Source organism: Neopelma chrysocephalum, unplaced genomic scaffold (assembly GCF_003984885.1).
Source record: "Neopelma chrysocephalum unplaced genomic scaffold, ASM398488v2 Primary Assembly neopelma1_77, whole genome shotgun sequence".
In the NCBI taxonomy this organism is placed as follows: domain Eukaryota; kingdom Metazoa; phylum Chordata; class Aves; order Passeriformes; family Pipridae; genus Neopelma; species Neopelma chrysocephalum.
Genome location: NW_020897738.1, coordinates 1,189,735 through 1,214,586, shown reverse-complemented (window position 1 = coordinate 1,214,586; position 24,852 = coordinate 1,189,735). Strand labels below are relative to the sequence as shown.

Sequence of the window (24,852 nt, the reverse complement as noted above, 5' to 3'; positions counted from 1 at the left end):
GCGGTGCCGGGGCCGGGGCCGCAGCTGCCGCCCGGCGCGGTCCCGGCGGGGGCGGTGCGGCCCCTCCTGCCCGGGCTGCTGGGAGTTGTGGTCCGCTGCGGCGGCGGCAGGAGGAGCGGAGCGGCGCGGAGCGGAGCGCGGCCCCGCACGGCCCCGCACGGCCCGGCGCGGGCAGCAGGTCGGTACCGCATCGCATCTCATCGCACCGCATCGCATCGCGGGGGGGCCGCGGGCGAGCGGCGCGGGAGCGGCGCCCGCGGCGGGGGGCGCAGCCCGGACACCCCGGCCGGGGCAGGGGCTCGGCGTCGGGAGGGCGACACGGCCGTGCCGGGTGACAGCGCGGCGGCAGGTGCCACCGCCACGCCGGGTGATGCAGCCACTCTGGTGACACTCGCTGACGCTGCCACGCTGGGTGACACCATCACACGGGGTGAGAGCAGCATGCAGGTGACACCGTCACACTGGTGACACCGCTGGGGTGGCAAGCTGGAGGAGAGGGTGAAGGGAGCACCCACGGCTCCGGCTCCGGAGTGACAGTGGGCACCTCACCTCACCCCAATGCTCTTGCTCCTCGTGCCTCTCCCAAAGGCGACGCCGGCCGTGCTGAGCTGAGCTGAGGACATCCCTGCCATGCGTCCCCGTCACCACGGGCCCATGGCCTGGGGATCCCAGCCAGGCTGAGCAGAACCCGCTGCCTCCAGGAGATGCCAGGGCCACCACGGAGCCACCGAGATGCAACTTTGTGCTGCATCAAAGCCTCTGCCTTCCTTATGTAACACAGCTGCTGCTGGCACGGTGCTCGCCTCCACGTCCTGCACAACTTCGGTGCAACGTGGAATTGATCTCCTCTCCCTGGAATGGCTCTGCTGGTATCATTAGCTGAGGAGCCTTTTCTGGGATCTCAGGCCAGGGGTGCTGGATGCAACCACCCGTCTAATTGCAGGGCTGTGGCTGGAAGTTGACAGCACCTATTGGGTGCCCCGGGCAGGTCCTGGTCATGCAGTGTCCGCTGGGAGTGGTGCCGGTGTTTGGGGCCCTACTCCGGTGCCACAGCCCCTGTGGAGGGGGGGTTTGGGCAGGTTTGCAGTGGGGTGTCTGTGCAAGCACAGGAGGCAGCTCCTGGGATGGATCCCGTGAAGTCTCTGCCCAGAGGAGACCAGGGCTCTCCAGCCTGAGGCTCCTGGGCTGCCAGGCTCCGGGGCTGGGCAGGCGGCACATGGGCAGGGGGGCTTTGATCTCTTGCTTCTGATGGTTTGCCCCTGACTTTCCCCCTTTGAGGTGCTGACAGCAGCAGTGGGGCCGTGTTTGTGCCATGCTGCCCTCACAGGATGTGACTGCAGCCTGGGGACCCCGAGGCTATCGGACTCCCAGCTCTGCCCCCGTGCCCTCGTTGTCAGTCAGTCTGACCGAGCGTGGCTGCTATGCTGGGGTGGCTCCCTGCTCGCCTGGCAGGGTGAGAGCTACCCTGCATACAGATCACACCAGGGCTCTGCTGACTTTCCTGGCACACTCTGGGCCTGCAGGGAGCACGAGGGGGTTGTGTTGGCCTTGGGGGACACCCCTGCAACCGAGTCTATGGTTGCATCCCGGGAGCTGAGTGAGGCCTGGGCGAGAGAAACCAGTGTGTCTGGAGGGATGCCAGCTGTGGAGATGGAGGAAAGTTATCTTAGGATTCCCAGGAGGCTGTGACGTGCCACGTGGATTGCAGATGCTGGGACGGGGCACGCAGGCAATGTGCTACAAGGAAGTAGGGTGTGTGGATGTCCCTCCCTGGGTGTAACTGCCTGAAACCCATGTCCCCAACGCTGCACAAGGTCCCAGCTGCAAGGTCAGGTCCCTCCTGCAGCCCATTCCCATCCCCACTGATAAGGAAATGCATGTGTAGAGGATGCAGGACCTTGGTATGAAGGGCTGGGAAGGGTTTGGATGACTTCCCTGGCTCATAAACGCATCCTGCTCCTTAGAGTAAGTGCTCTCACAGATAAGCCAGTGAAATCAAACAGGCCAACCCCAACCTGCCCCTGTTGCCACCATCCTGACATGCCACTGTGGGTATGTGACCTTGGCAGTCTGGCCAAGTGCTGGGCTCTCACACAGCACAGTCTCTGGAGGGAAACTCACTTCAGAGCGGTTAGATGGAGGGGATAAGCTGATGTGCTGCCAGATAGGTCTGTGAAGTGTTTATTCCCAGTGTCTATTCCCTTATCAGCCAGATTTTAGAGATGATAAGGCAGCAACTTAGAGAGAAATTGGAAGAAGAGCAGGAAGGGAGATGGTCCCTGGGCTGGTGGAGGTGGGGTCTGGGTCTCCCTGCTACCTCTCATTTGTATATTTGTGGAAGATCCTGTTGGAAGGGGTGTGGGGTTTTCTTGGCATGGGATGATGCTGGGCTTCTGGGCAGGGAGGAGGACTCCTCATCCATCGTCCCCTCCCAGAGAAGCTGGTGTCCTGCACAGCCCCAGCACATGACCCTGGCTGTGCCCCTTGCACTGTCCCCTGCAGGGACTCCAAGGGGCAGCTCCCTTCCTAATGCCTTTGGGTTTCTCTCCCCAGATCCTCCCTCCAGGGGAACCTTCCAGGATGATCGGCCCAGGAGCACAGCTGGGGACCCTCCAGGCACATTGGTGCTGACCCAGCATTGGGACCCTCGGGCAGCCTGGCCACCCCCCTCCCCGGGTGCTGCCATCAATGCAGAGCTCCCAGGAGTGCAGGGGAGAGCCACCACTCCACTTCCCCATGGCAGCTCCTTCCCACTGCACCCTGGCCCAGCTGCATGGTGTGGGTGCCCCTGAGGCCCACGAGGACTGACCGCCGGGCCCCGCTGTGTGCACCCACCCACCGCTGTACCACCATGTCTCTGGAGTGGCTGATGGGCTGGAGCTGGTCCCTGGATGGACTCCGGGATTTCATCGCCACTGGCATCCAGTCTTTCCGGGACTGCGACGCCACCGCCCTGGCCGCCGTCGCCTGCTTCCTGGTCCTCTTTGTGTGGTACTGCTACCACGTGGGGCGGGAGCAGCCCCGCACCTACACCACTGTCAACGCGCTGATGCAGAGCGCGGAGGCCAACGGGGTGCAGAACGGGTACGTGTACTGCCACTCACCCGAGTGCGTGCGCTGCACCCACCACGACGGGCTCAACCAGAAACTCTACCACAACCTGCAGGAGTACGCCAAGCGCTACTCCTGGTCCGGCATGGGCAGGATCCACAAGGGCATCCGCGAGCAGGGCCGCTACCTCAACAGCCGGCCCTCCATCCAGAAGCCAGAAGTCTTCTTCCTGCCCGACTTGCCAACCACACCCTATTTCTCCCGGGACGCTCAAAAGCACGACGTGGAGTTGCTGGAGCGCAACTTCCAGACCATCCTGTGCGAGTTTGAGACCCTCTACAAAGCGTTCTCAAACTGCAGCCTCCCGCAAGGATGGAAAATGAACAGCACGCCCAGCGGGGAGTGGTTCACCTTCTACCTGGTGAACCAGGGCATGTGCGTGCCCAGGAACTGCCGGAGATGCCCACGGACGTACCGCTTGCTCGGGAGCCTCCGCACCTGCATTGGCAACAATGTCTTTGGGAACGCGTGCATCTCCGTGCTGAGCCCGGGCACTGTCATCGCTGAGCACTACGGACCCACCAACATCCGCATCCGCTGCCACCTCGGTGAGTGCCCAGCGCTGGGGCTCGTGTTCTCTGGGGGCAGTGCCAGGGGCTGCAGCAGTGCCTGGGAACAAGAGATCCAAAAAGGCCTATGGCATCCAGTGCTCTTGGGGTTCAGCTGCCAATTGCAGCCCTGGGGGGCTTAGACACCTGCTCTGCTTTGGCGTGAGGGAGGTTTTTAGGGCTTTTGTGGCAGCAGCCTCCTCAGGAGAGGCTGGTGCTCAGTCCCTGGGTATCTGACATCCCCAGAGTCCTCAGCTCAGCAGCAGGAGGGTTTCACCTCCTCTTCACACCAACCCGGGGCTGTGGGCTCTTGCCAGTGCAAGATACAGGGCTGATTTTGCACAGGGGTCTCCAAACGCCCCTTACTCTTCAGGCAGGCCCCCCTCCCATCCCAGGATGTGGCTCAGCCTGGGGTGCTGCTCCAGGGACTGTGTTGTGCCACTGGCAGCTCCCCACTCCTGGGATCTCAGGTGCTCTGCGCGGGATGCAGGTGGATGGAAGCAAAGATGCTGCTTTGGGGTTTGCAAAGACACAAATGATGGTTGGGAGGTCCTGGGGGGTCTCCTCTGGTGGGTCAGGCATTGAGTTGGTGGCTCCCTGCTCTGCAGACACTGGGACAGGGAGAGCCCACACGGCACAGATGGCCGGGCTGGCAGTGGCACCGATCCTGCCGGGGGAGGCACCGCACGGGCTGGCTGGCAAATACCGAGCACGCCTGTTCAGCCAACAACTTGGGTAAACACACCCAGGCAGTGCTGGCCATTTATTTGGAAAAGGAGTCATTTTCAGAGTTGATCCCAGGAACTGCTGGGCAAATGGGACCTGCCGGGCAACTGGGACCTGCCCTTGCTGGTGCCAGGAGGAAGCCCATCACTGACTCCTCTCTCTGGCGCGCTCAGGGATGTGCTCCCCTCATGAGGGTCTGGGAGAGGTTCCTAGGAGGGGGCTGATGAGGTCCAGGTTGGCTCAGGTGAACACAGCTGGAGCACACATGCCTTGGACACTTGGGAGATGCAGGTTGTTCCCTTCTCCTTCTACCAGGACACTGCCCAGCACCAGGGGCACATGGACACCCCCACCTCTGTGCTGGGGACACGGCTCTCGCTGTGCCCAGGATTATTAAGAGATAACCTGCCCTTTCAGACAGCTTGCTCTGCAAAGCCAGTGCAGCCATTGGCATGGCCAAGTCACTCTCGAGGATTTACTGCAACCCCCAGGCACGGGCACCAGCTCTGCCTCTTCCTGGGCCAGGGCAGCATCCCCGGGGTGCGGGTGCGATGGGAGGGCTGCAGGCTGCTGCTGCCTCCTCCCTGCATCCCCTGGTGGTTCTGCTCCCCCTTTCCAGCCTCTCCAGCTGAGGCTGTTGTGCAGGGAAATGGCTTTGGGTTTTGTAGGCTTTGAAACAGCAGCTTTGTGCTCCCAGCTCTACCTGGCAGCTGGGAGTCCCTGCTGTGCTCAGTTTTGGCATCGCTCTCGGGTCCGTTCTGCTCGTTTGCTGCATCGATACCATTTGGGAGCCACGTGAGCCCTGACCCCTTTCTCTACCACAGCTGCATCCTCAGGGCAGGTTAGCTCTGCAGCAGCTCCAGTGTCCCCAGCACTGCAGGGGGTGACGGTCCTAATGCAGGTGGTGATGGGATCAACCCTCCTTAAACTGGTCTGGCTTGTCCTGGTATCATACAAAAAGACCCATTTTATTTCTATAATTATCCTTCTTCCTGTGGCCCTCACAGAGCTGCTTCTTTACGAGGGTTTTGTGACGCCCCTGAATTTCTGTTCTTGCAGCCTGGTGGGTCCCCCTGTAGCAGCACTTTGGGTGGGGACTGAGGAGGGGGGCAGGTGCTGAGTGATGCGAGGTCCATGGGCAGCTTGTGGCAGAGGCAGAATTGAGCCCATTTGCCAGACCCAGTGCAGCAGTTCCTGCTTTCCCAGCCTTGCCCTGGGCAGGGTCAGCAAAGCAGAGCTGGTCCTGAAGCTGGAAAACCTCCCAGGAGCCTGGTTCCCTGCACACACCCCGGGGTCCTGGACTCCAGGGACTGGGAAGCTGTTCCAGATACAAAAGCGAGTGCCTGTGGTGCTGAGCTCACTGGGGACAGCAGGGGCTGAGCTGCACCAGGCTTGGGGTTCAGGTCTCTCCCTGGAGGGAAGCTGACCCTTGGCAGGAGCATGGGGCTCACATGGAACTCACGTGGGGCCCATGTGGGGCTCGCTGTTCGTCACTGCTGCCCTGTCACAGGGAACACAGCACCGCCTGACCCTCCCTGTTCTCTCTCTTTGTGCCTGAAGGTCTGAAGACGCCCAGCAACTGCGAGCTGGTGGTGGGGGGTGAGCCCCAGTGCTGGGCTGAGGGCCGGTGCCTCCTCTTTGACGACTCCTTCCTGCACACGGCATTTCATGAAGGTGAGCGCAGGTTCAACGTGTGCAGCCTCACAGTGTCCCCTCTGGTGCCAGGGGCCAGGGGGGAATGGGTGGGCAAGGACACCTGTGTCCAGTTCCTTCTCCTGCCACAGTAGGACTGGAGCACCTGCCTCCCACTGGGCTTGGACTGCTGCTGCCCTTGGCTTGCTCCACGTGGCAGCAGCCCTGCCCCTGGCACTGGGGGCTCACCCATGAAAATGCTTCCTCTGCCTCAGGGCATCCGGTGCCCCTTTCCTGGCGGAGCCCTGGAGCCCCCCACAGCCTGCCCAGGGCTTGTTCCCATCCTGACTTGCTTGTGGTGCTGCCACAGCACTGCCAGCCCTGCACGGGGCCTGGTGATCCTCTCCCTGCCCAGAGGTCCTCTCCCTGCCATGGCAGCCAGCTTGGAAAGGCTTCCTTCATTGCCGAGCTGTGCAGGGCAGCTCAGGCTGTGATGGCACAGCCTCGGCATCCTCTGGTCCTCCCGCTGCCGCTGCAGCCGCCCTGTTGCAGGAGCAGCTCGGTGCTGACGTGACAGCGGCGCCTTTGTCTCCCGCGCAGGGGGAACAGCCTCACTCCCGCCTGGATTGTTCCTCCCTCCATCGCTGACAGAGGCTGTTCCACTTCAGCTCTCCCAGATTAACCGGCATTAGTTGCCGATGACATAAAAGCATCAAGCAGAGCTGTTCTACACAGGGGAGCCTGTGGAGAGAGTGAAAGAACAAAAGCTGTTGCTTCCACCTAACCCGGCTGTGGAATTGGGAAGCGCAGCTCCGTGCAGGGCTGCAGGGCCAGGAAGGCTGGAATGGCGCAGCAGCTGTTCCCTGCAGATACAAGGTGCAGCTGCAAGGAGGGCGAGCGCAGCATCCTGCCTTGGTCCTGCCAGGGGAATCCTCTGGGTGCCCAAAACAACTCTGGAGCCCCGGCAGGGAGGACCCTGCCCCGTGCCAGCTACTGGAGGCACTGGGCTCCCAGTACACAGGTGTTTACTGGGGTTGCACTGGGCAGGTGCCTCCCTCTGCTCACCCTGCGCTTCCATCCCACCCAGGTGCCCCGGAGGATGGTCCCCGCGTGGTCTTCATGGTGGACCTGTGGCACCCCAACGTGGCGGCCGCTGAGCGCCAAGCCCTCGACTTCATCTTCGCACCGGGACGATGACAGCGCTGCCCGGCCTGGTGGGCTCAGGGCAGCCGCGGGCGGGCGGCTGTGCCGCCACGGCTCCGGGGCCGCACTGGAACCTTCCTCCCAGCACATGGCCTCGCTCCTCCCTCCCGGGGGCTCTTGTAAATGGAAACTGTGACGTGTATCAGCGCCCATCTCTTTCCTCCATCGTTGGCTTCAGGGATTCTTTTCTTGCCCCCGCCGTGGCTCGCTGCCCCCCATGCTCCTACGTGTTCTGTTGCTACTGTGTTTTGCAGTGTTCAGAAGTAGAGTAACAAACCCAAGGGTGTTCGTTTGAATGTAATAATGTAAAATTTCTCGTGGTCATCAAAGGAACAACACAAACACACACCATAACAGCCAACCAGCCCAGCAAAGCACTCAGCCTGTCCTGCCTGGCTGCAGTCTGGGACGGATGGACAGACGGACACTGGGGGCTGCAGCAGGCATGGTGCTCCTCCCTGGGCAGGGGCTACTCTGGCTGAGGCTGATGGGGTGGACAGGGCAGAGCTCTGCCCATAAAGAGCCCTCCCACCATGAGCCCAGAGGCTTCTGCTTCCTCCCCCATCTGCCAGCCCGGGGCCCCCAGCCCTCCTGTCCTCAGAAACTCCTTTTGTCACCCAAAAAGGGAGCAGAGCCCACTGCCTCGAGCTGCAGGTGCCCCCAGCCAAGCAAGGCAGCGAGCCCAGGGGTGCCCCAACATGCACCCTGCCAGGGGACAGCACACACAGCCCTGCTCTTCAGTCTGACCGAGGGCATTATCAATCGCCCAAATCCCCTCCTTGCTCTATCTGCAACCTTCAGTTTTCACAGCTCCAGCTGGGAAGCCCTGCAGGGGTAGAGATGCTGTTTGGGAACACAGAGTAGGGGTTTTGTCTGTCCATAGGAAGAAAGGAGGTCACCATTCCTTCTGCTGCTCCATCTTCTCCTTTCCTCGAGCCAGGGCAGGTGCACACAGCAGCAGCTCACATGGACCTGACTCCAAAGGAAAGGTTCCCAAGGCAGAGGGTTTAACACTGCAGCCTGAGGAATGAGCCCCCCACCCTGGGGTCCTGCCTGCCCAGCAACCACCTGCTTTTCCTGAAGGCACCCAGCATCCAGGGTCTGTTTTGGGGGACAGTTTATGACATCCTACATGTGAAGCACAGTGTGCCGTGGCTGTTCACCACTGTCCTTGCTGGGGACCACTTGGCTCCATGCCCTGCCCGGGAGGGAACACAGCCCTGTCCCCCTACAACTTCTTTACAGACTTCTCAGTGATTTGATTGCGAGATAAGGCAGAGATTTCAAATACATCTGAGATATTTTTTACACCTGTCTTGTTACAGACTATCTGAAGTGCATGATTTCTACTCGCATTGGCTACCTGGCCACAGGCCCTGGGGAAGCAGGTTGGCTCTGTCCGACAGTCGGTAACATTCATAAGTGGATAAGCAAAGATTATCAATAAACAGTTGTGCTGAAAACAGAAGGGGCTCTGCCTGCTGCTCTAATCAGTCCAGGGTCAAGCAAACACTGAGAGGTTGGGTCCTGCTTATCACAGCAGCTCAGCTGGCTGCTGGTGGGGAGAACATGCTGGAAGAGCAGGAGCTGCAGGGTGGGAGGGGGCATTGGCCCATTTGCCAGGGATATGGTGAGTGAAGGCAATGCTTTAAAATACCCAACCCCACGAGACCTCTGTCCCCATGGATTTGGCCAGGCTAGATGGGGCCCTGAGCAACCTGATCGAGTGGGTGAATCCCTGCCCATGGCAGGGGATTGGAACTGGATGTTTGGGGTCCTTTCCAACCCAAACCACTCTGAGATTCTGTGATGTCAGTCAACCCCAGGCTGCCAAGGAGCACAGGGAACAACTCCCTGTCTCTCCCATAGCTGTGGTGTGGCATGAGCACAGCTATGGTTATGGCAGCACTTCCTGGCCTGTGGCAGGATGACCCAGTCATCCCCAGAAGCAGCTGCAGTCCCTCAGCTCCCCGAACCTCACAGCAGCCACTAGTCTTGCCAGAGCATCCGCAAACAAACCATTCTGGGAATTGCTTCCAGCTGCCTGCACTGACGCATCAAAGGCAGCAGCTCCCCAGGAGCAGCTCCAGGGCAGAGAGTGCTGCTTAACTCCCACCCTACTGCCCGAAAACAGCAGCACAGAGCCAGCTTGGCAGGGCAGGAATCGCCCTCCACGACTCCCTGGGCCTCGCTGGCAGCACTCAGACAGACCCAGCTGCAGCAGCTGCTCCTCATCCCCTTATGCTCAAAATGTCCCATTTTTAAACCTCTCCAGCGCAGCAGTCACGCCAAGGGCCGGGAGCTCTCCATGTGCTGCCCAGACAACTTTCCTCCCAGCCGGCTCAGGCAGAGAGGTCTGGGTGACCAGATGCAGCCCCAGCAGCCACGGGAACGAGCCGCCCCAGCTGTTCCCTCGCCGGCAGACGGCTCGGCAGATTGCGGCAGGAGATCCCCGACGGCAGCAGGCGAGAGCATTCATCTATTTTGTGTCTTGCTGCTGTGCCAAATCTCCCTCCTGTCCCTCTCAGGATTTTCCTTCAACTTCTACGTGTTTCCTGATAGAGCACACAACCACTTCCGAAAACACCCAGGCAGGAGCCAGCCGGATCTCCCCGGGGTGCAAACCAGGCTGGAGCTGCCTGGCAGCCCTGCCCGCTGGCTCGCTGCTCCCAGCACTCCGAGGCTTCCTCACCTCCTGGGAATTGCAGAGGGAACCCGGATCTGCTGAGTGTGCAGAGGCGACAGGCAGAGCAGCACCTACCAGAGGGGCTGCTTGGCTCAGCCTGGCAGGGAGCCCAGGGCACCGAAGAGGCTGGAGAACACAGCCCCTCCCCTCCTGCCATCCCACGCGATGCCTCCCTGTGCTCTGCTCCAGACCCAGAGCAGCTTGGCCATCATTCAAGGCAAGTGAACAGGGAAGTCACACAGGGAAGCAGCACCTTACCTTCCACACGGATGTCACTGAAACAGGAGGTCACTAGGATGGCTCCAGCTCAGGCTTCCCAGTGAGCTTTTACTTCTACACTGCCAACAGGCTCCTGACAGTCCTTCTGTGCAGAGCAGCTTCCCTGCCATTGTACCCAGGACAGGAGCAGTGCCACACGGCCCTGCTCCTGCTGAAACACCCCCTCAGCTGCCAGGGCTGGCATCCAGGTGGCAATCCATGCCCAGCCACCTCTGAGCAAGCAGCTGGCTTGTCCTCTGGAGTCCTCTGAAATTCCCAGCAAGGTCTTCAGAGTAGCCCTCCAATGGCAGAGACCTTGGGAACTGTCTGTGCCGGAGCAGAACCATGAGCTGTGACCATGGTGACCTCGTCATGTCCAGGCCTGATGCTGGCACGAGGCTGCTCACCATCTCACCATGTTCATGTCTCTCTCACCATCTCTCAGTAACACCAGTAATGCATCCCTTCAGGAATCTTCCAAGAAGTTGCTTTGCAAGAATGACTGAACCAACAGGTACTGCCTGTTCAACCCCACCAGTGCAGGAACTACCTTTGGCACAGAGCTAAGAGGGGGAACAGCTCACCCAACCCAAGCCATCACACTAGGAACCACAAACACGACAACCAACATGACTCTGGCCACTGACACAGTGCTAGAATGAGCCTTGGAGACTCTCTTTTATTTCCACAGTCACACTGCGGGGGGGGGGGGATGTGTACGTACCAGCAGCAGGTTTCCCAGCCCAGCCAAACAGCTATCCATCCCTCAGGTCTAAGCAGCCATCACCACAGACCCCCCCAGCCACCACTGAGAGGGGACACACTGTCAGAGCAGGAAGGGAACAGTTGCTGAGGGGCTACAAAACCTCTTTGGTCCCATCAGCTTAAGAGGCAGTTTCAGGGTCAACAGAGTGTGGGCAAATGGAGCATCAAGAGCAGCAAAACAAGGTCCTGCACCAGGAGGGAGGGAGGGAGGGAGCAGAAGGACACTCACACCGCCATCACAGGGCCCTGTGAGGCCACAGGGTCCAGGTGTGGGCAGCGCTGGGCTGCACCATCACTGACCAGGCAGGTGTGGAGGGACAAGAACCTCCTGGAGTCACCTACAACATAAAAGCCTCCTGACAGCACCCAGAGGAGGCTTGTGAGTTCTGCAGCACTTCTCCAGTTTGAGAACAGGCAGGCTCTGCTAATCAAGGTAAGGCACTACATCATGGCAGGGCTTATTCCTATGAATTAAGAGATATAAATAAAGCCCAAGTCTGAGCAGGGCAAGTGTAGGCACAGACAGTGTCTGACTGACATGTCTCAAAGCCAGCACTGCCCGGGGTCTGTGTGGCTCAGAGGAAGACGAGGTTTTACATCAGGTCGAGGCACGCGGGGAGTCTGCAGAGCACCAAGAACTGGCCCAGAGTCCATGTAAACCAAGCACCCCAACATGGCTGTGTTCTGTCTTCAGTCTTTGGTAAGTGCTAATGTCAGTAACACCTGCCCTGGCCCCACATGAGCTGCAGGACAGGGCAACAAGTGACCCTTTTGAGGGTCAGGCAGGCTGGAGACCCCACAGAGGCAGGACAGAGCCTCGTGCCTCTGACGGAATAAATGGCTGAGATTTTCCTTATTGGAGATGAACATTCAGCAGGGGCTGAGACACGTTGTCTGAGCACATCAGCTCACAGCAGGTTCACCCCGTGCTTCAGCAGCTTCTGCTTGGCCTTGCTGGGCAGGCTGAAGGCACTGTCGTGTGGGTTGGGGACGCCTGAGTTGCGGAGCGGAGCACCCAGCTGCTGGAAGTAGGTTTCCTGGACGGGATTCCGACAGGCGTACACGGCTGTGGAGGCATTCCTGGCAGGGCAGCAGAGAGGGAAGAGGTCAGATTTACAGATTTGGGCCAGATTCACAGGTGGGCACTGGGGTGTTTACAGCACTGGGCTCCCAGCTACTGAGAGAGACTTTCAGATGTCTCAGCAAGGGAACATGGAGCTAAATGGGCACCAAACCCCTGCAGTGCATTCCCAGAAGACCACAGGGAACCAGACCCTCCTTCTCAAGGGTCCTGTCACCCTAAAAGGGAAAATGGGATATCACAGAACCTTTGAGGCTGAAAAAGACCTCCAAGATGATCGAGTTCAACCTGTGACTGATCCCCACCTTGTCAACCAGCCCAGAGCACTGAGTGTCATGTCCAGTTGTTCCTTGGACACCTCCAGGGGTGGGGACTCCGCCACCTTCCTGGGCAGCCCCTTCCAATGACTGATCAGCCTTTCCATGAATAAATTCTTCTAGGACCCACTCAGCAGCATCAACACCTGCATGTCACCAGCCCAGGACACCATGAGCTGGGATGGAACACTCCTCATGCCCAGCACTCCTCCCTCTCCCACAGGAGCCCATCTCACTGCTGCTGGCCATAATCAAATCCCAGTACAGCACCTCGCAGCAGGAATCACATTCAGTCACAGGTGTGATGAAGCTCAGACAATAGCCAGATACTGTTACCAAAAAGCTGTGATTATTAACAGCAATTAAGATTAAGAACCCCCACGGAGCATTCTCCTGCAGGAAGGCTGGCAGGGAGAAAAGCCAAGGACCCTGGATTCCTCCTCAACGGAGGAAAGCAGCAACTGCTATGTTTGCTGACACCCTTCTGTGACAACTCTCCATAAAAGAAAGCAGTTTTAGTCATCTTGTTACTCAGGCTGATTCACACATGGAGTTGCTTTTTTTGGGGTAACACGGAATACACCAGCTGAGGCAGTCAGTTTAGCACTGGATTTAAGGAGTCAGTCAAGCTCATGCTAAACAAGGAGTTCTCCAGCACTGAAGTGTGTGATTCACATTCCCTTGGCAAGCTGTGCCAGAGCAGTGAAACCGTTTAATTCCCAGAAGCATCTCTATTTCATCATGTTTTGGACAAACAAGCAGGACCAGGCAGGCAGAATCTGTGCACTCACAACACAACCCCCCCAGCTCAGCTGAGGAACGGAGGGTTCGCTTCAGCCATGGCCTGGGGAAGGGATCTGGGTGTGGGGAAGGGATGTGGATGTTGGGAAGGGCTCTGGCTCTGGGGATGAGCTCTGGATGTCAGGGAGGGCTCTGGCCATGAGGAAGGGCTATGGATGTCACGGAGGGCTCTGGAAGTCGGGAAGGGCTCTGGCTGTGATAAGACCATCCTGCCTGGCACATCACAATTGAGTTTGCCACGCACATCACAGTGTGTTTCCAACCCAACAAACCGTGTAAGAAAACAAAATCTAGGTTGCCAATTCTGGGTGCCTTTGGCTCCCCGCCGAGACACAAATTTATTAGGAACAGCTATATTTAACACTGCGTCTTAGAATCTTATGGTGCCAGGAACTGGCAATGTTTGAACATTATATCTTAATCCAACTCATGGCACCACTCAGCTGTGCCCTCAGTCCCGGTGCCACTGTAGCCTCTCAACATCCAGAACACAAAGGAACCCACAATTAAAAGCAAACTTAGGGAATAAGGCGATGTGACTGACCCTTGCCAGGAGGCACCGGTGTGGTTACAACATGTGCCAAAACCCAGCCAGACTTAAAAAGAGGTTCCCCCCTTCTGTGACCACCCAGCCTGGTGTGAGGAGGGGTTGTGAGCACCCCTTACCTGATGATCACCTCTGAGGCCGAGGGAAGCTGGCTGAAGTCAGAGTGGATCAGCGTGGCCGCCCTCAGGAAGTGCCGGTCCAGAGGTCCAGGTGTGTGGGGCAGGTTGGCTGCACAACAGGAGCAAGGGGGGATATTAAAAGCCCACTCTGTATTGTGTCCCCATTTACTGAACAGAAAAAGGCCCTGGATCTTCCCACAGACCCTGGATAGCAGCAGAACATGCTGGTGACACCTTAAGTCCCAAGGTGACCTCAATGGAACCAGTCAGCGACAGCCACCGTGCTCAGCCAAACACATCCTGGGGTACCTTTCCCAGCAGGCAACACACATTGAGGGGTCACAAGGTAGCCTGAGGCCTGGGGTACCTAGAAACACTGGGGTTTCTCTCTCTCTTTAAAGCACTTCCAAGCTGGACAGAGCCAGGCCACTGTCTGCGAGGCTGTCAGAGGAAGGGAACAGCAAAACCAACTGGAGCAACACATGCACAGGGCTTTCTGCAGGTCAATGGTCCACCCACACCCAGGGCAGGAGCCCCCCAACTGCTGCCTGGTCCCAGCTCCTGCTTCTCACAGCCAGAAACAACTGAGAGACCCTCAGGTGTGACTGACAGACCCTCGGATGTACAGTGGGACACAAGGCATCACACCAGAGATGAACGACTGGGGGCAATGGCTGGGTTTGAAGGGGATGTCAAGTCCTGTGCTCACACTCAGCCCTCACTAGAACCCCAAGGGACATCATTCTGAGCAAAGCACCAGTGGCAGCTGCTCCAGCTCCCACAGCCTCTGGCTTTCACCCAAAAAAAGCCATCAACAAGTCTTCAGCAGATTATAAACTCCCAACAAAGTTCCCTCAGCAGGGCCTTTTAAAGCCAGGCTGTGTGGTAGGAGTTACAGTGAGAAATGCTTCTGAGCTGTCTGAGGTATGAGAAAAGGTTCCCCCAAACCCCATTCTCCTCACTATTCCCTCCTGCTGTTCCAGAAGATGAAGGCTCACCTGTGAGGACATTCTGGACACGGTCATAGTGTGTGAAGCTGTAAGTTGTCCTGGCTGAGGCCGAGGAGTCCTTGGGCAGAGTCTCCCTCAGGTGAACCTCGAGGCCATTCAGGGAAGCCAGGCTGCTGTGGTACTGCAGACAGGGGAAAGGCAAGGGTCAGAGCTCCACCTGTGCCTCACCTGGGCTTCCAAGGAGGTGCTGGAGGGTGCTCAGGTGACAGAGGGACCAGACCCTTCCATGCTCTGCTGTGCTGCCCAGGCTCCCACATGGAATGTCTGGGAAACTTGGGCACAGGGGAAAGCAGACAAGTCCCACAGCTCCCATGTCAGTGATGGAGCTCAGAACACCCTGGTCTAGTGGAAGGGGACCCTGTGGAAGGGGTCCCTGCCCATGGCAGGGTGGTGGAACTGGATGATCTTTACCAACCCAAACCATTCCTTGATTTCATGACTCAGGAAGGGGCACTCCAACCTGAAAATAAGCCAATAAACAACCTGATGGTATTAATTCCAGGAAAATGCATGGCTCCATTAATGTACCATCAACCATTACTCTCCAGGGCTCGTTTTCACATGACTTTCAGCCACAACAAGGAATATTCCTTTGCTTCCCAGCCCTTGTTACACCAGGCAGTACAAAGATACACAACAATGTACACAATCAACGCCAAGCTGTTCTCCTGAGTGGACTTTCAGCAGCCCAGCTGGATGGCTGTGCTGAGGCTCCCTGGGCACAGGCAGGGCACAGGCAGGGGCCCTCCACCACTCCTGGGAAGATTAACTCCATAATCCTCATCCTGCCTGTGTGCTTTCCTCTGCTGTGGAGAGGATAAAGCCTCTGTTCAGCAGGACGGCAGTGCATGGCCTATGCTTGACCCTCTGTCAAAGAACAGATTTTCCCTTCTGTGCAGTGAAATGGAGGGATTAGACCTAAAGAGCAGCAGGAAGGAAGCCCCAGAGCCTCCTGCTCCACAGGGAAAGCCTGTGATGGAACCCGCCCTCCCAGAGGTTCTCAGCTGCACAAGTAGCATATTTTACCCTTCTTTGGTGTCATTTTTGGGCCTCAAAGCATTCAAAAACATTAATTACAATGCAGCTTTTACATCCCTGAGAGCTGAGGGTCATTTTTAATCTACAGATAAACAAATGGACAGACAAGCTGAGGTTGTGCCTCAAATCCACCAGCAGCAGAGCCCAGCTGGACCTCCTCAGACAATGCTCTTCCTCCTGGGATAACCGGACATGCAATGCAGCTCTAAGGGATAACAAACACCTGCACCCACAGGAGGGTGTAGCAGAAGAGCCCAGTCACAGCCAAAATCCAGGCTGTGACAATGCAGTTTGGGTGAGATCCAAAGCAAGGGTATGTGAGATGGAAGCAGGATGTTTGGGAAAACAGCAATCTGGATGGAATGGAGCTTTGTCGACCGTGGGGCAACACATAAAGGAAAATGGACTGTGCAATCCCTGTGCAATAGGGACAACCTTCAGCTCTCCAGAGTGACAATTCCCACCTGCCTGTTTCCCTCTTCCCCTCTTTGGAGAAGACATGGCTGAGCAGATTTGTGCAGCTGCCTGTTCCAAATGAGCAGAAAGGGGACCAAGTGCAAAAGGCACCAGCTGCACCTCCTGCCCTCAGCTGATTCTGCAGCAATCCCTCCCCAGGCACATGATCCCTCCCTGAGTGGAGGAGATGCTCCCCAGCTCATGGGGGAGCCTCTGTGTCCCACAGCTCCCAGGGAAAGGAGCAACCTTGAGGCTCTGCGTTAGTCTGAGATTCCCTCCACCTTCCAGTCTAGCTGGGTAAGGAAAATAGGTTGTTTCTATGGCAACTGGCATATCAAACAGGGCTCTGCAGCTTTGACTCAGCTCCTGGGAGGGAGGCAGAGGCCAGGCAGCAGCTCTGCAGGCTGATGCTTCCCAGGAAAGGCAGGGGACTGGCACATCCTGCCCTGCAGCCTCATCAGCTCCATTCACAGGGAAGCCTTGGCACCCAAATCCCACAGCAGAGTAATTTGGGATTGCTCTGGTACAGCCCCTGTGCAGTGCCCAAACGACATCCTTCTCTCCAGCCCTGGGGAGCAGGCTGGGGGCTCCCACAGCCAAAGGAAACACTTCAGGACCTGCTGCCAGATACGTCTCTGGTGCTCCCAGAGGGAGAAGCTGTGACGTGCAAAGTGGGGGTAAAACAGAACAAACCTTGCTTCCCAAAAAGCACTAAACTGAGGGGTTTTCCCAGCGAATCCCAAATCCAGCCCAGGCCTTCTGACGGTCACACCCACACACTCTGCTCCGGTGCTAGCACTGACAGACAACAGCAGCACCAGGAGCTGTGTGAGACAAGGCTCTCACCTCCCTGCTCGCTGCCTCACACCCTCCCACACAGCCAGGGCTGTGGTGACGAGCCCTGAGCCAAATGGCTTTGCCTTGCGCAGCACAGAGCAGGTGAGGAAAGGATGGGAAGCGCGATCCAACATTCCCTCTTCAGTTGTAAACCCTGTCCCCCCCACCAGGAGGGCAGCTGAAGGTGGGAGAGATCTTTCCCACTCACCACATCTTCCATGGCACTCTGGTCCCCTCGGAGATGGTCCTCAGCCAGCAGTGACAGCACCAGCCCCTTGATGCAGTGAACATAGAGGCTCATCCGGGCTGGACTGCTCTCTCTGCCCAACTCCATGGCAGTCCGGGCTCCCAGCCTGTCCCCTTGGGGTGCCCAGCTGCCCTCCCCACTCCTGGGACACGGTGTGTGCCCTGCTGGGTCACTGAGCAGACCCTGCTGAACCCCCACAGCTGGCAGCTGACTCCCACTCCAGAGCTGTGACTGTCCAGCAGTGCCTGGACCATCCAAACCCCACACGTGGTCACCAGCAGTGCTGCCGCTTCCTCCAGACACACGGCTTTGGCTCCCAGTCTCTTGCTCGTTGTGTTCTCTGGATTTCTCCCTGCTCAGCTCCTGAGCAGGAGAGGGAACGGGAGAGGAGAGGGAACTTTGGTTCTCAACATCAGAGTGCTCAATATCAGAGTCCACAAGGGATTTCCCCATGTCCCGACTCTCCTGTTCCCGGGCGTAAGGGTTGGGAAAGGAAAAGCCTTCCAGGTATGGACCCATAGTTTGAGCACATTCAGAAGTCCAGAGCGTGGAAGGGCTTGGGAGATGCTCTGTGTCACTCTCTGATGGGATGTGTGCTTTCCTGCTGAGTTCTGAGCTGCCACTGCCTGGTCCACTCAGGTTTGCAGCTGAAGAACTCCTTGTGCTGGCTCCCGTTCCAGGGAAGCCTGTCAGGGGACTTGCAGGGCTGCCTGACTGCAGAGCATCTCCTGGGGCAGCTGTGTCTGAAGCCTCCTCAGGGGACTCCTGCACAGATATAGCATCCAGGGCTTGGTTTTCATGAATTCCTGTTGACTCTGGAACTGCCTGGGAGCATGGAGCACTCTCCTCTGCTCCGGTGCCTGCTGGGGACATGGATGCCCTATGGAGATGACAAAGGGGTTAAACTACTGAGCAGGATCTGTGTGGAGTTATCCTACACCTAATAACCCCACTGTCCCCTGGTACTGATCAATGGCTGCTATAAAGAGCATCTTCCTGGGAAAAGGATCGGCTGAGGTCTAAAACAGGTGAAAAGCCTGGGAATGTTACATTGCAGGCTCCTGGGAATATCCCTCCCTTATCCACAAAGCACAAAGGCTCCAAGCAGAGCTGTGAGCTGAGAGACAACAGGTCACAGATGGTCTGGGGAAGCAGTTCTGCTTCAGGCTGCTCACAGCAGGGACATGGACACAGGAATTCCGTCCAGCCTGAGAGGCCTCAGGCAGCTCCAACAGGCAGCGACAGGGTCTGGGTTAGTTCCAGAGAAAACAGTGACAATGACAACAAGGACACAGAGCCACGTGTGAGCTCCTGCTGCAACTCCTTCTCTCTGTGTCAGGCTGGTTTCCTACCTGGCCATCCACTCCACTGGGAAGTCCCGGAGCACTGAGACTTCGTCCCCTGTTAGGAACACCGGGATGATACGGACACCCTGCGGCAATGGAGACTCTGCAAGAGCAGTGGAGGTTTCAGGATTAAATGAACATGCCCCAACATAAAGAAGAGAAGCCAAACTCCATCAGTCTAAAGGCTTCTGCAGGTGGAATAGGTCTGCCATTGTCCTGCATCCCAACTGAGCTGGGCAGTATTTGCCCACCCTCCTCATACACAGTTAAATTTTCCCTCAGTGTTTCTTCCTAACCATCCTGGCAAATCATCTCTAAACCGATGCTGAGAGATGATGACTGGAGGTTTGGACTGCAAGAATCAGCCATCTGTTGTCAGGGCTCCATCAGGGCCAAGTAGGCACATGAGGAACTGGAATGAAGGCAGGCATGTTGGGAATCTGCAGAACTGACAAACCCAAAAGAGCAAACCCTCTGCTTAGCCAAGGGAAGGAGCTGGTTCTGATTACACAACACCCGCTGGTACTGCTGACTAGTGCCAGCAACACCCTCTGGGATATACTGGATATACTCCTGCATCCAGCAAGATCTTGGACGTGAATCCCAGAGAACCAGCTCATGCTCCCATGCAGAGAAGGCAGCCTGAGGGTTGCCCACGCACTGCTGCTGGTGGGCACTTGGCAGCACTGCAGCTGGATGCTCACCAGGCTCCCGCGGCTCCTCATCTCCAGCCTCCCTCTGCAAGAAAAGTCAAGAATTGGCTCCATGGATGACTCAGTGACCACCAGAACACCCCTGCCACCCTCTCCAAGGCCACAGCAGACCCCACACCACCCCTCCAGCAAATGCTGTGACTGGTTTATAGTGCTGGGCAGGGGTTTGTTCCTTAGGGAGCTCTCAAAGTCAAAGGGACCTTCCCAAGGACCAAAACACACCTGAAAGCCAGGACAGAGCCACAATTTCCCATTACTGCCTTCTCAGGCCACAGAAACTCAGTTCATTACACCAGAAGAGCAGAGGTCTTCCTCATATCTGGATTGTGGTAGCTTTTCTGTCACATAAATAATAACTTTTGACAAGTTTTAATGCAAACAAAAACTGCTCTGTTTCTCACTTTCAGACATTCATCATATTTCCCACTAAATATCTAAATGTGGGTAAAAAGCCAATCAAAACAACCCACAGATGAGAACTCATGAATTCAGTAACTTAAAGACTGAAAAAAGCAAATTCCTAGTGCAGAAGTCTCAAAACCTTATTCAATCATAACTAATAAAAGCTTTGAGCATCAGCATCAACATTTGTCCTTCCCAGTAATGGCACGTGTCAGATCTGTGTGACAAGAGCTCCCACACCACATCCTTACAGGTATCTGGATGCAGGGAATGTGTTCAGCAACATACCTGGCCTGGAGACTCGCTGCCTTGGAGGAGAACTTTGGCAGTGAGGGAAGGTGGCAGCTGGGTGCTCACAATCCTAAAAGGACAAAACATAGTCATAGAATCACAGAATCATGGAATGGTTTGGGTTGGAAAGGACCTTAAAGATCATTTAGCTCCACTCCTCTGCCATAGGCAAGGACACCTTCCACTAGACCAGGTTGCTCCAAGCCTCATCCAATCTGGCCTTGAACACTTCCAGGGATGGGGCAGCCACAGCTTCTCTGGGCAACCTGTGCCAGGGCCTCACTACACTCACAGGGAAGGATTTCTTCCTAATATTTAATCTAAACTTACTCTCTGTCAGTTTGAAGCCATTTCCCTTGTCCTGTGAGCAGAGAATCCTTCCCTTAAGGTCAGCCACAGGCTCCCGGGGCTCCAGGACAGGCAGAACCAGCAGCAATGCTCATGATGGACACACTGGACTTGTGCTCCGAGCAAAGCTGATGGTGCTGCAGGAACCCAAAAATACCCTAAAGAAGGAGAGGTTTAACTCCATTCAAAGCCCTTTGCAGTGCTGCAGTAAGACTTAGAGTTCACAGAACTCTGAGGACATTTGGTGACAAAATATCTCTACCAGACACAGCAGTGATACAGTGACACACACATCAGTGTGGCAGAGGCAGGACAAGGCTCCCAACTCCCTTCTCAAGTCAGATGTCCACCTCCCTGCACATGCTGCCAGCTTTAAGGTGCTGCAGTGACTCACACCCAGCATCCTGGCCACGGGTATGAGATCACTCTCTGTCAGCCCTGGAAAATGCTCCCACTGTGGCACATTTCCTGTGCTCCTAAAAGGTGTTACTGGAACAGTTTATGCCAAAGAAAAATGGCACTTGAATGCTGCTGCCAAGGCATTCTCGGAATTCCCCACCTCCTGCCTTTCAAGGCCACCTTAGAGGCTTTCCTTGAAGTCGTTCAGTCATCTTTGGATGTAAGAAGCTGGAATTCCTCATGGGAAATCCTGGCTCTGTGTATTTTCTGTCAGTACAGACAGTGGTCCTAGTCAGCAGATCAGACAGAACCACGGACACAGAGACATGCCTGCACTGATCTGCACGACTGCCAAGAGACCACTGGTGGATTTAGGGGCAGGTCAAGCCTTCAGGGAACAGCTGGTTACTTACAAGCCTCTGTAGAGGATGCAGCCTGCCAAGACATGGGGACAGCGCTGGCACGTCTGCAAGATGAGAGCTGCCTTCAGCAAGAGCAGGGGATCCACCTGGACAGGGAGAACCACAGGGAGTGAGGCCACAGAATCCTGGGAAATGGTCAGAGCAGCAAATAAAGCACACTCCCAGGATTAGGGCAGCTCCAGCCAGACAGTGCAGAGGATAGGCTCTTACCTTGGTTTTGTCCAGATGCCAAAGAGAATTGAAAATCCTGTGGAGGTCACTGGTGTTTTTTTGGATGTGTTCAGTGTACCTGTCCCACTGCCTGCCCAGCTCCTCCTGGGAAAACGCCTGTGGACAACAAAACCCCACACGCTGTCACTGCACAGCTGTTCATGCACTGGGGATGGGAGATGCAATTCATGTGGGACAGAGCCTCCGAGGGACAAATCTTGTCAGAATGAGGGGGAAGATGATACCGAGAGGAAACTGCTTTAGTCTGTACACCTAGGAAATGTTTAGCAGACACCCAGACATCCTTGGAGCAAGGGCAGGATGGGCCTGCACACTTTTCCAGGTCCCAGTTCTTGGATATGTGAGGAAGAAACACAAGAGAACATTCCAGCACCAGGGCTAGGGGTGTCCCGTTACCGTGTAGGCGCCGCGCACGGGGCCGTTGTAGAAGGTGAAGAGGCTGATGAGCTGCTCCAGAAAGCGCCTGCAGCTCACGTCAGGGAGCTCCACTGCACAGCCCAGAACCTGCAACAGGAGAGCCATGAATGGGGGATGTTCACTGGCAAAACCCAGGCACAGCAGGTGAGAACAACTCTTATCGCTTTCCAATGAGGACAGACAGCTCTGTCAGGCAACCCCCCCCCCAGACTCACGAGTCACATGAAAAGGAAATTCAGAAATACCCACACAAGAGCCCTGGCACAGACAGGAAAAATAAATGATATCAGAAATGCAATGCTTCAGACACACTTCCTTCCCACGCTAGATGACCCAGCTTGGTTCTTTAATAGCTAACAACATTTTCCTGAAGCTAAGTACTTTAAAGCATTCAAATTAAGTTGTTATTTACAGCAATGAAGACACTTCATTCAGTTTTTAAGTTGCTGAGAGAAGCAGAAGCATCAGGCCTCATGCCTCAGAGCGAGCCATGTGAGCCCCAGTTAAACGGGGCTGACTGGTCTCAGCCCAGTTCCCAAGGGATGGTTTAGGGGCATTTTTGTCACAGCTCTGCCACACACTGTTCTTTGTATACCAAATGTCTGTGGACACTGACACAGCTCTGCAGCAGGAAATGCTGAGGGTTAGAAGGAAAGAGCACTCAGACCAGCTTGAGATTCTGTTCCCAGTCATTGCCAGAAGCCCACAGACACACACAACGATGTAGAGCTCAACATTTCACAGCCATTGGACAGGAACATCTAAAGAAATCATGTTGGGAGTAGACACACAAATGAGGTACGTGAAGCCTAGTGGCATTTAGGACACAGTGACTTAAACTCAAGTTACCTTGCAATGAAATTTGTGCACTGCAAAGTCCCTCCCAGCTCTCCCCAGGTGTGCAGCCCCCACCCTGAAAAATAAACCCTCTTTGTTTGACACAGTCCTGCAGCCTCTGGCTGTTCCCATTCTGTGACTGCTCCAGACCTCCTGAACTCACCCACAGATAGTCTCCATCCACCACCACGGCAAATTTGAGCTTCCTGAGGCGGATGAGGCTGGGAGGGACCCCGGAGATTTCGGTCATGCAGCGAACCACCCCTGCCATCTGCCCGCACAGCAGCTCCTGCTGCTCTGGGAGGGTCTGCCCGGGGAGACAGGGAAGAGAAGCTTTAGTTTCCCTTTAAAAGAACTTGGAAAAAAAATCACTACTGTAATCAGGTATAAATAAAAATTAATCATCAATTCAGTTACACAGAAAGAATTGTAAAGCATTGGAACAGGCTGCCCAGGGCAGTGGTGGAGTCATCATCCCTGGAAGTGTTCAGAAAACATGTGGAAGTGGCACCTGGGGACATAGTTAGTGATGAAGGTGGTGCTGGTTGGTCTTGATCTTTTCCAACCTTAATGACTCTGTGATTCTATGAATCAAACACAGTAGCACAGGCATATTTCTGGGAGAAAATAACTGGATTGCTTTTTCCCAGCAGCACAAGGGCCTGGACCTTATGGAGGGGAACTTTCATCTCTCATGTGTGTTTATACACATCACCAGGACAGACCTGGACTGTGCTGGACCATTCCACAGTGGGGGAGCAGAGTGTAACCCCATTGCTGTGTCCCGAGCCAGGGGGAGCCCAGCTCCACTCCACCTGGAGTTAATTGTACAGGATTTCTTAAAACTTTTGTGAATACTAAACAGGGATTAATCTGAATTTCCAACTGGGAACCAATCCATTCCTGACCCAGAACTATCAGCCCTGACCCACAATACCCCTTTACAGGTACTGAAATGAGAGCAGACATTACCTGAGAAGGGTAAAAGTAACAGATCCCAGCACTTGTAGGATCTCCTTCCTCCTTCACCTTTGAGCCGTCGTAAAGGAAAAAGTAATTCCACCTAAAAAAGCAAAGTAGTAGCAGGAATTATTTTGTATTTGAAAACTGTTGCACTTCTCTGTCTCCTTTCTATTAAGTCAAGAAGAGCAATTACAGGTTATTACAAATGGAGAGACATTGTTCTCGCACAATCACACTAAGTTTACACCCAAAAGCAGCACCAAAAGTGTCCCTTACAACTAAATCTGACCTGTTTTGTGGGCTTAAAATAGGTTCTATAACTCAGCAGTTCAGACAGGTGGAAGGATATGGACTTGTGAGATATTCTACCCTGAGCCCAAGGAGTAATTGTCATTGAGCATTATCCACGTGCATTCTAAACAATTCCTGGGACCTGCTACTATTAATTCAGTTGCTGCCTGCACCCGACAGCCCTCGAGGAGCATGAGACAGAGTTTTCCCTCGGAAGACATAATGTTATTCCACTCGTAACTTCTTGGATTCACATACTGATAACATTTTTTGTCCTCTCCCGTCGTCACATCTCGGGACAAGCTTCCCCCAGGAGTATTCCAGCAGGAACAGCCCAGGTCTGGGGCAAAGGCAAAAGACGGCTCCAAAGTGGTACCGAGGAACCCGGGAACCCGCGTTACGGCCGGGCCAGGAGCAGGAGGCTGGATCCGTTCCCGGGCCGCCTCTCCATGGCCCTGGAATGACTCTGGGAGAGGGACGGAGCTGTTGAACCCCTATTGGGTTCCCGACCACGGGACGGGCTCTCAGCTCCGCGCTGCAGCCGCGACCGGTGACCGTACCCGCGGTCCGGCCAGCAAAGGGCCGAAGTGCCTTCCCGGGACACCCGCCCACGCGTGGCCGGCGGTGTCCGGGCGGTACGGACGGGAGGGGAAGGGGCTCACTCACCACGGCGCGGGGCCGGGCTCGGTGGGCCGGGACATGGCTGCGGAGCGGCTCCGGGATGCTCCGGGCGGTTCCGGGATGCTCCGGGACCCCGCGCTCCCTCCCGCCGCCGGTTCCGGGCGCGCCCCCGCCGGTCCCGTGACCGCC

The 24,852-nt window shown here is 56.2% G+C and overlaps 2 protein-coding genes across 4 annotated transcripts; one reads left to right on the top strand and one right to left on the bottom strand.

Annotated features, from left to right (window-relative positions):
* The first annotated feature begins 64 nt into the window (after positions 1-64).
* ASPHD2 (aspartate beta-hydroxylase domain containing 2) lies at positions 65-8,688 on the top strand. 2 transcript variants are annotated; one of them, XM_027689715.1, is made up of 4 exons: positions 65-178; positions 2,554-3,659; positions 5,946-6,059; positions 7,105-8,688. In XM_027689715.1, exons 2-4 carry the CDS (start codon positions 2,774-2,776, stop codon positions 7,212-7,214), a joined length of 1,110 nt encoding a protein of 369 aa, XP_027545516.1. In that variant the 5' UTR covers positions 65-178; positions 2,554-2,773; the 3' UTR covers positions 7,215-8,688. The 2 variants fall into 2 exon arrangements, with proteins under 2 accessions (XP_027545516.1, XP_027545517.1); XM_027689716.1 differs by lacking the exon at positions 65-178 and adding an exon at positions 280-430.
* Positions 8,689-10,807: 2,119 nt separating this feature from the next.
* On the bottom strand, positions 10,808-24,814 carry HPS4 (HPS4, biogenesis of lysosomal organelles complex 3 subunit 2). 2 transcript variants are annotated; one of them, XM_027689408.1, is made up of 13 exons: positions 24,709-24,814; positions 23,761-23,851; positions 22,952-23,095; positions 21,931-22,038; positions 21,514-21,630; positions 21,295-21,389; positions 20,132-20,204; positions 19,433-19,466; positions 18,735-18,831; positions 17,344-18,262; positions 14,793-14,925; positions 13,795-13,903; positions 10,808-12,009 (listed from the first exon to the last, which is right to left on the bottom strand). In XM_027689408.1, the coding sequence occupies exons 1-13, from the start codon at positions 24,741-24,743 to the stop codon at positions 11,838-11,840; spliced, it is 2,127 nt and encodes a 708-aa protein (XP_027545209.1). In that variant the 5' UTR covers positions 24,744-24,814; the 3' UTR covers positions 10,808-11,837. The 2 variants fall into 2 exon arrangements, with proteins under 2 accessions (XP_027545209.1, XP_027545210.1); XM_027689409.1 differs by lacking the exons at positions 23,761-23,851; positions 24,709-24,814 and adding an exon at positions 22,801-22,864 and having other exon boundaries at positions 22,952-23,063.
* Positions 24,815-24,852: the final 38 nt, after the last annotated feature.

What these genes read in the sequence shown, in the direction of transcription:
- ASPHD2 (XM_027689715.1), top strand. Translation starts at nt 2,774, where the DNA reads ATGGTGTGGGTGCCCCTGAGGCCCACGAGGACTGACCGCCGGGCCCCG. An exon ending in CCGCATCCGCTGCCACCTCG is followed by an intron (nt 3,660 to 5,945) that starts GTGAGTGCCCAG and finishes TTGTGCCTGAAG; the next exon opens with GTCTGAAGACGCCCAGCAAC. An exon ending in GCACACGGCATTTCATGAAG is followed by an intron (nt 6,060 to 7,104) that starts GTGAGCGCAGGT and finishes CATCCCACCCAG; the next exon opens with GTGCCCCGGAGGATGGTCCC.
- HPS4 (XM_027689408.1), bottom strand. Translation starts at nt 24,743, where the DNA reads ATGTCCCGGCCCACCGAGCCCGGCCCCGCGCCGTG. An exon ending in GTTACTTTTACCCTTCTCAG is followed by an intron (nt 23,096 to 23,760) that starts GTAATGTCTGCT and finishes CTCCCCGGGCAG; the next exon opens with ACCCTCCCAGAGCAGCAGGA. An exon ending in TGTCCAGAATGTCCTCACAG is followed by an intron (nt 13,904 to 14,792) that starts GTGAGCCTTCAT and finishes CCTGTTGTGCAG; the next exon opens with CCAACCTGCCCCACACACCT.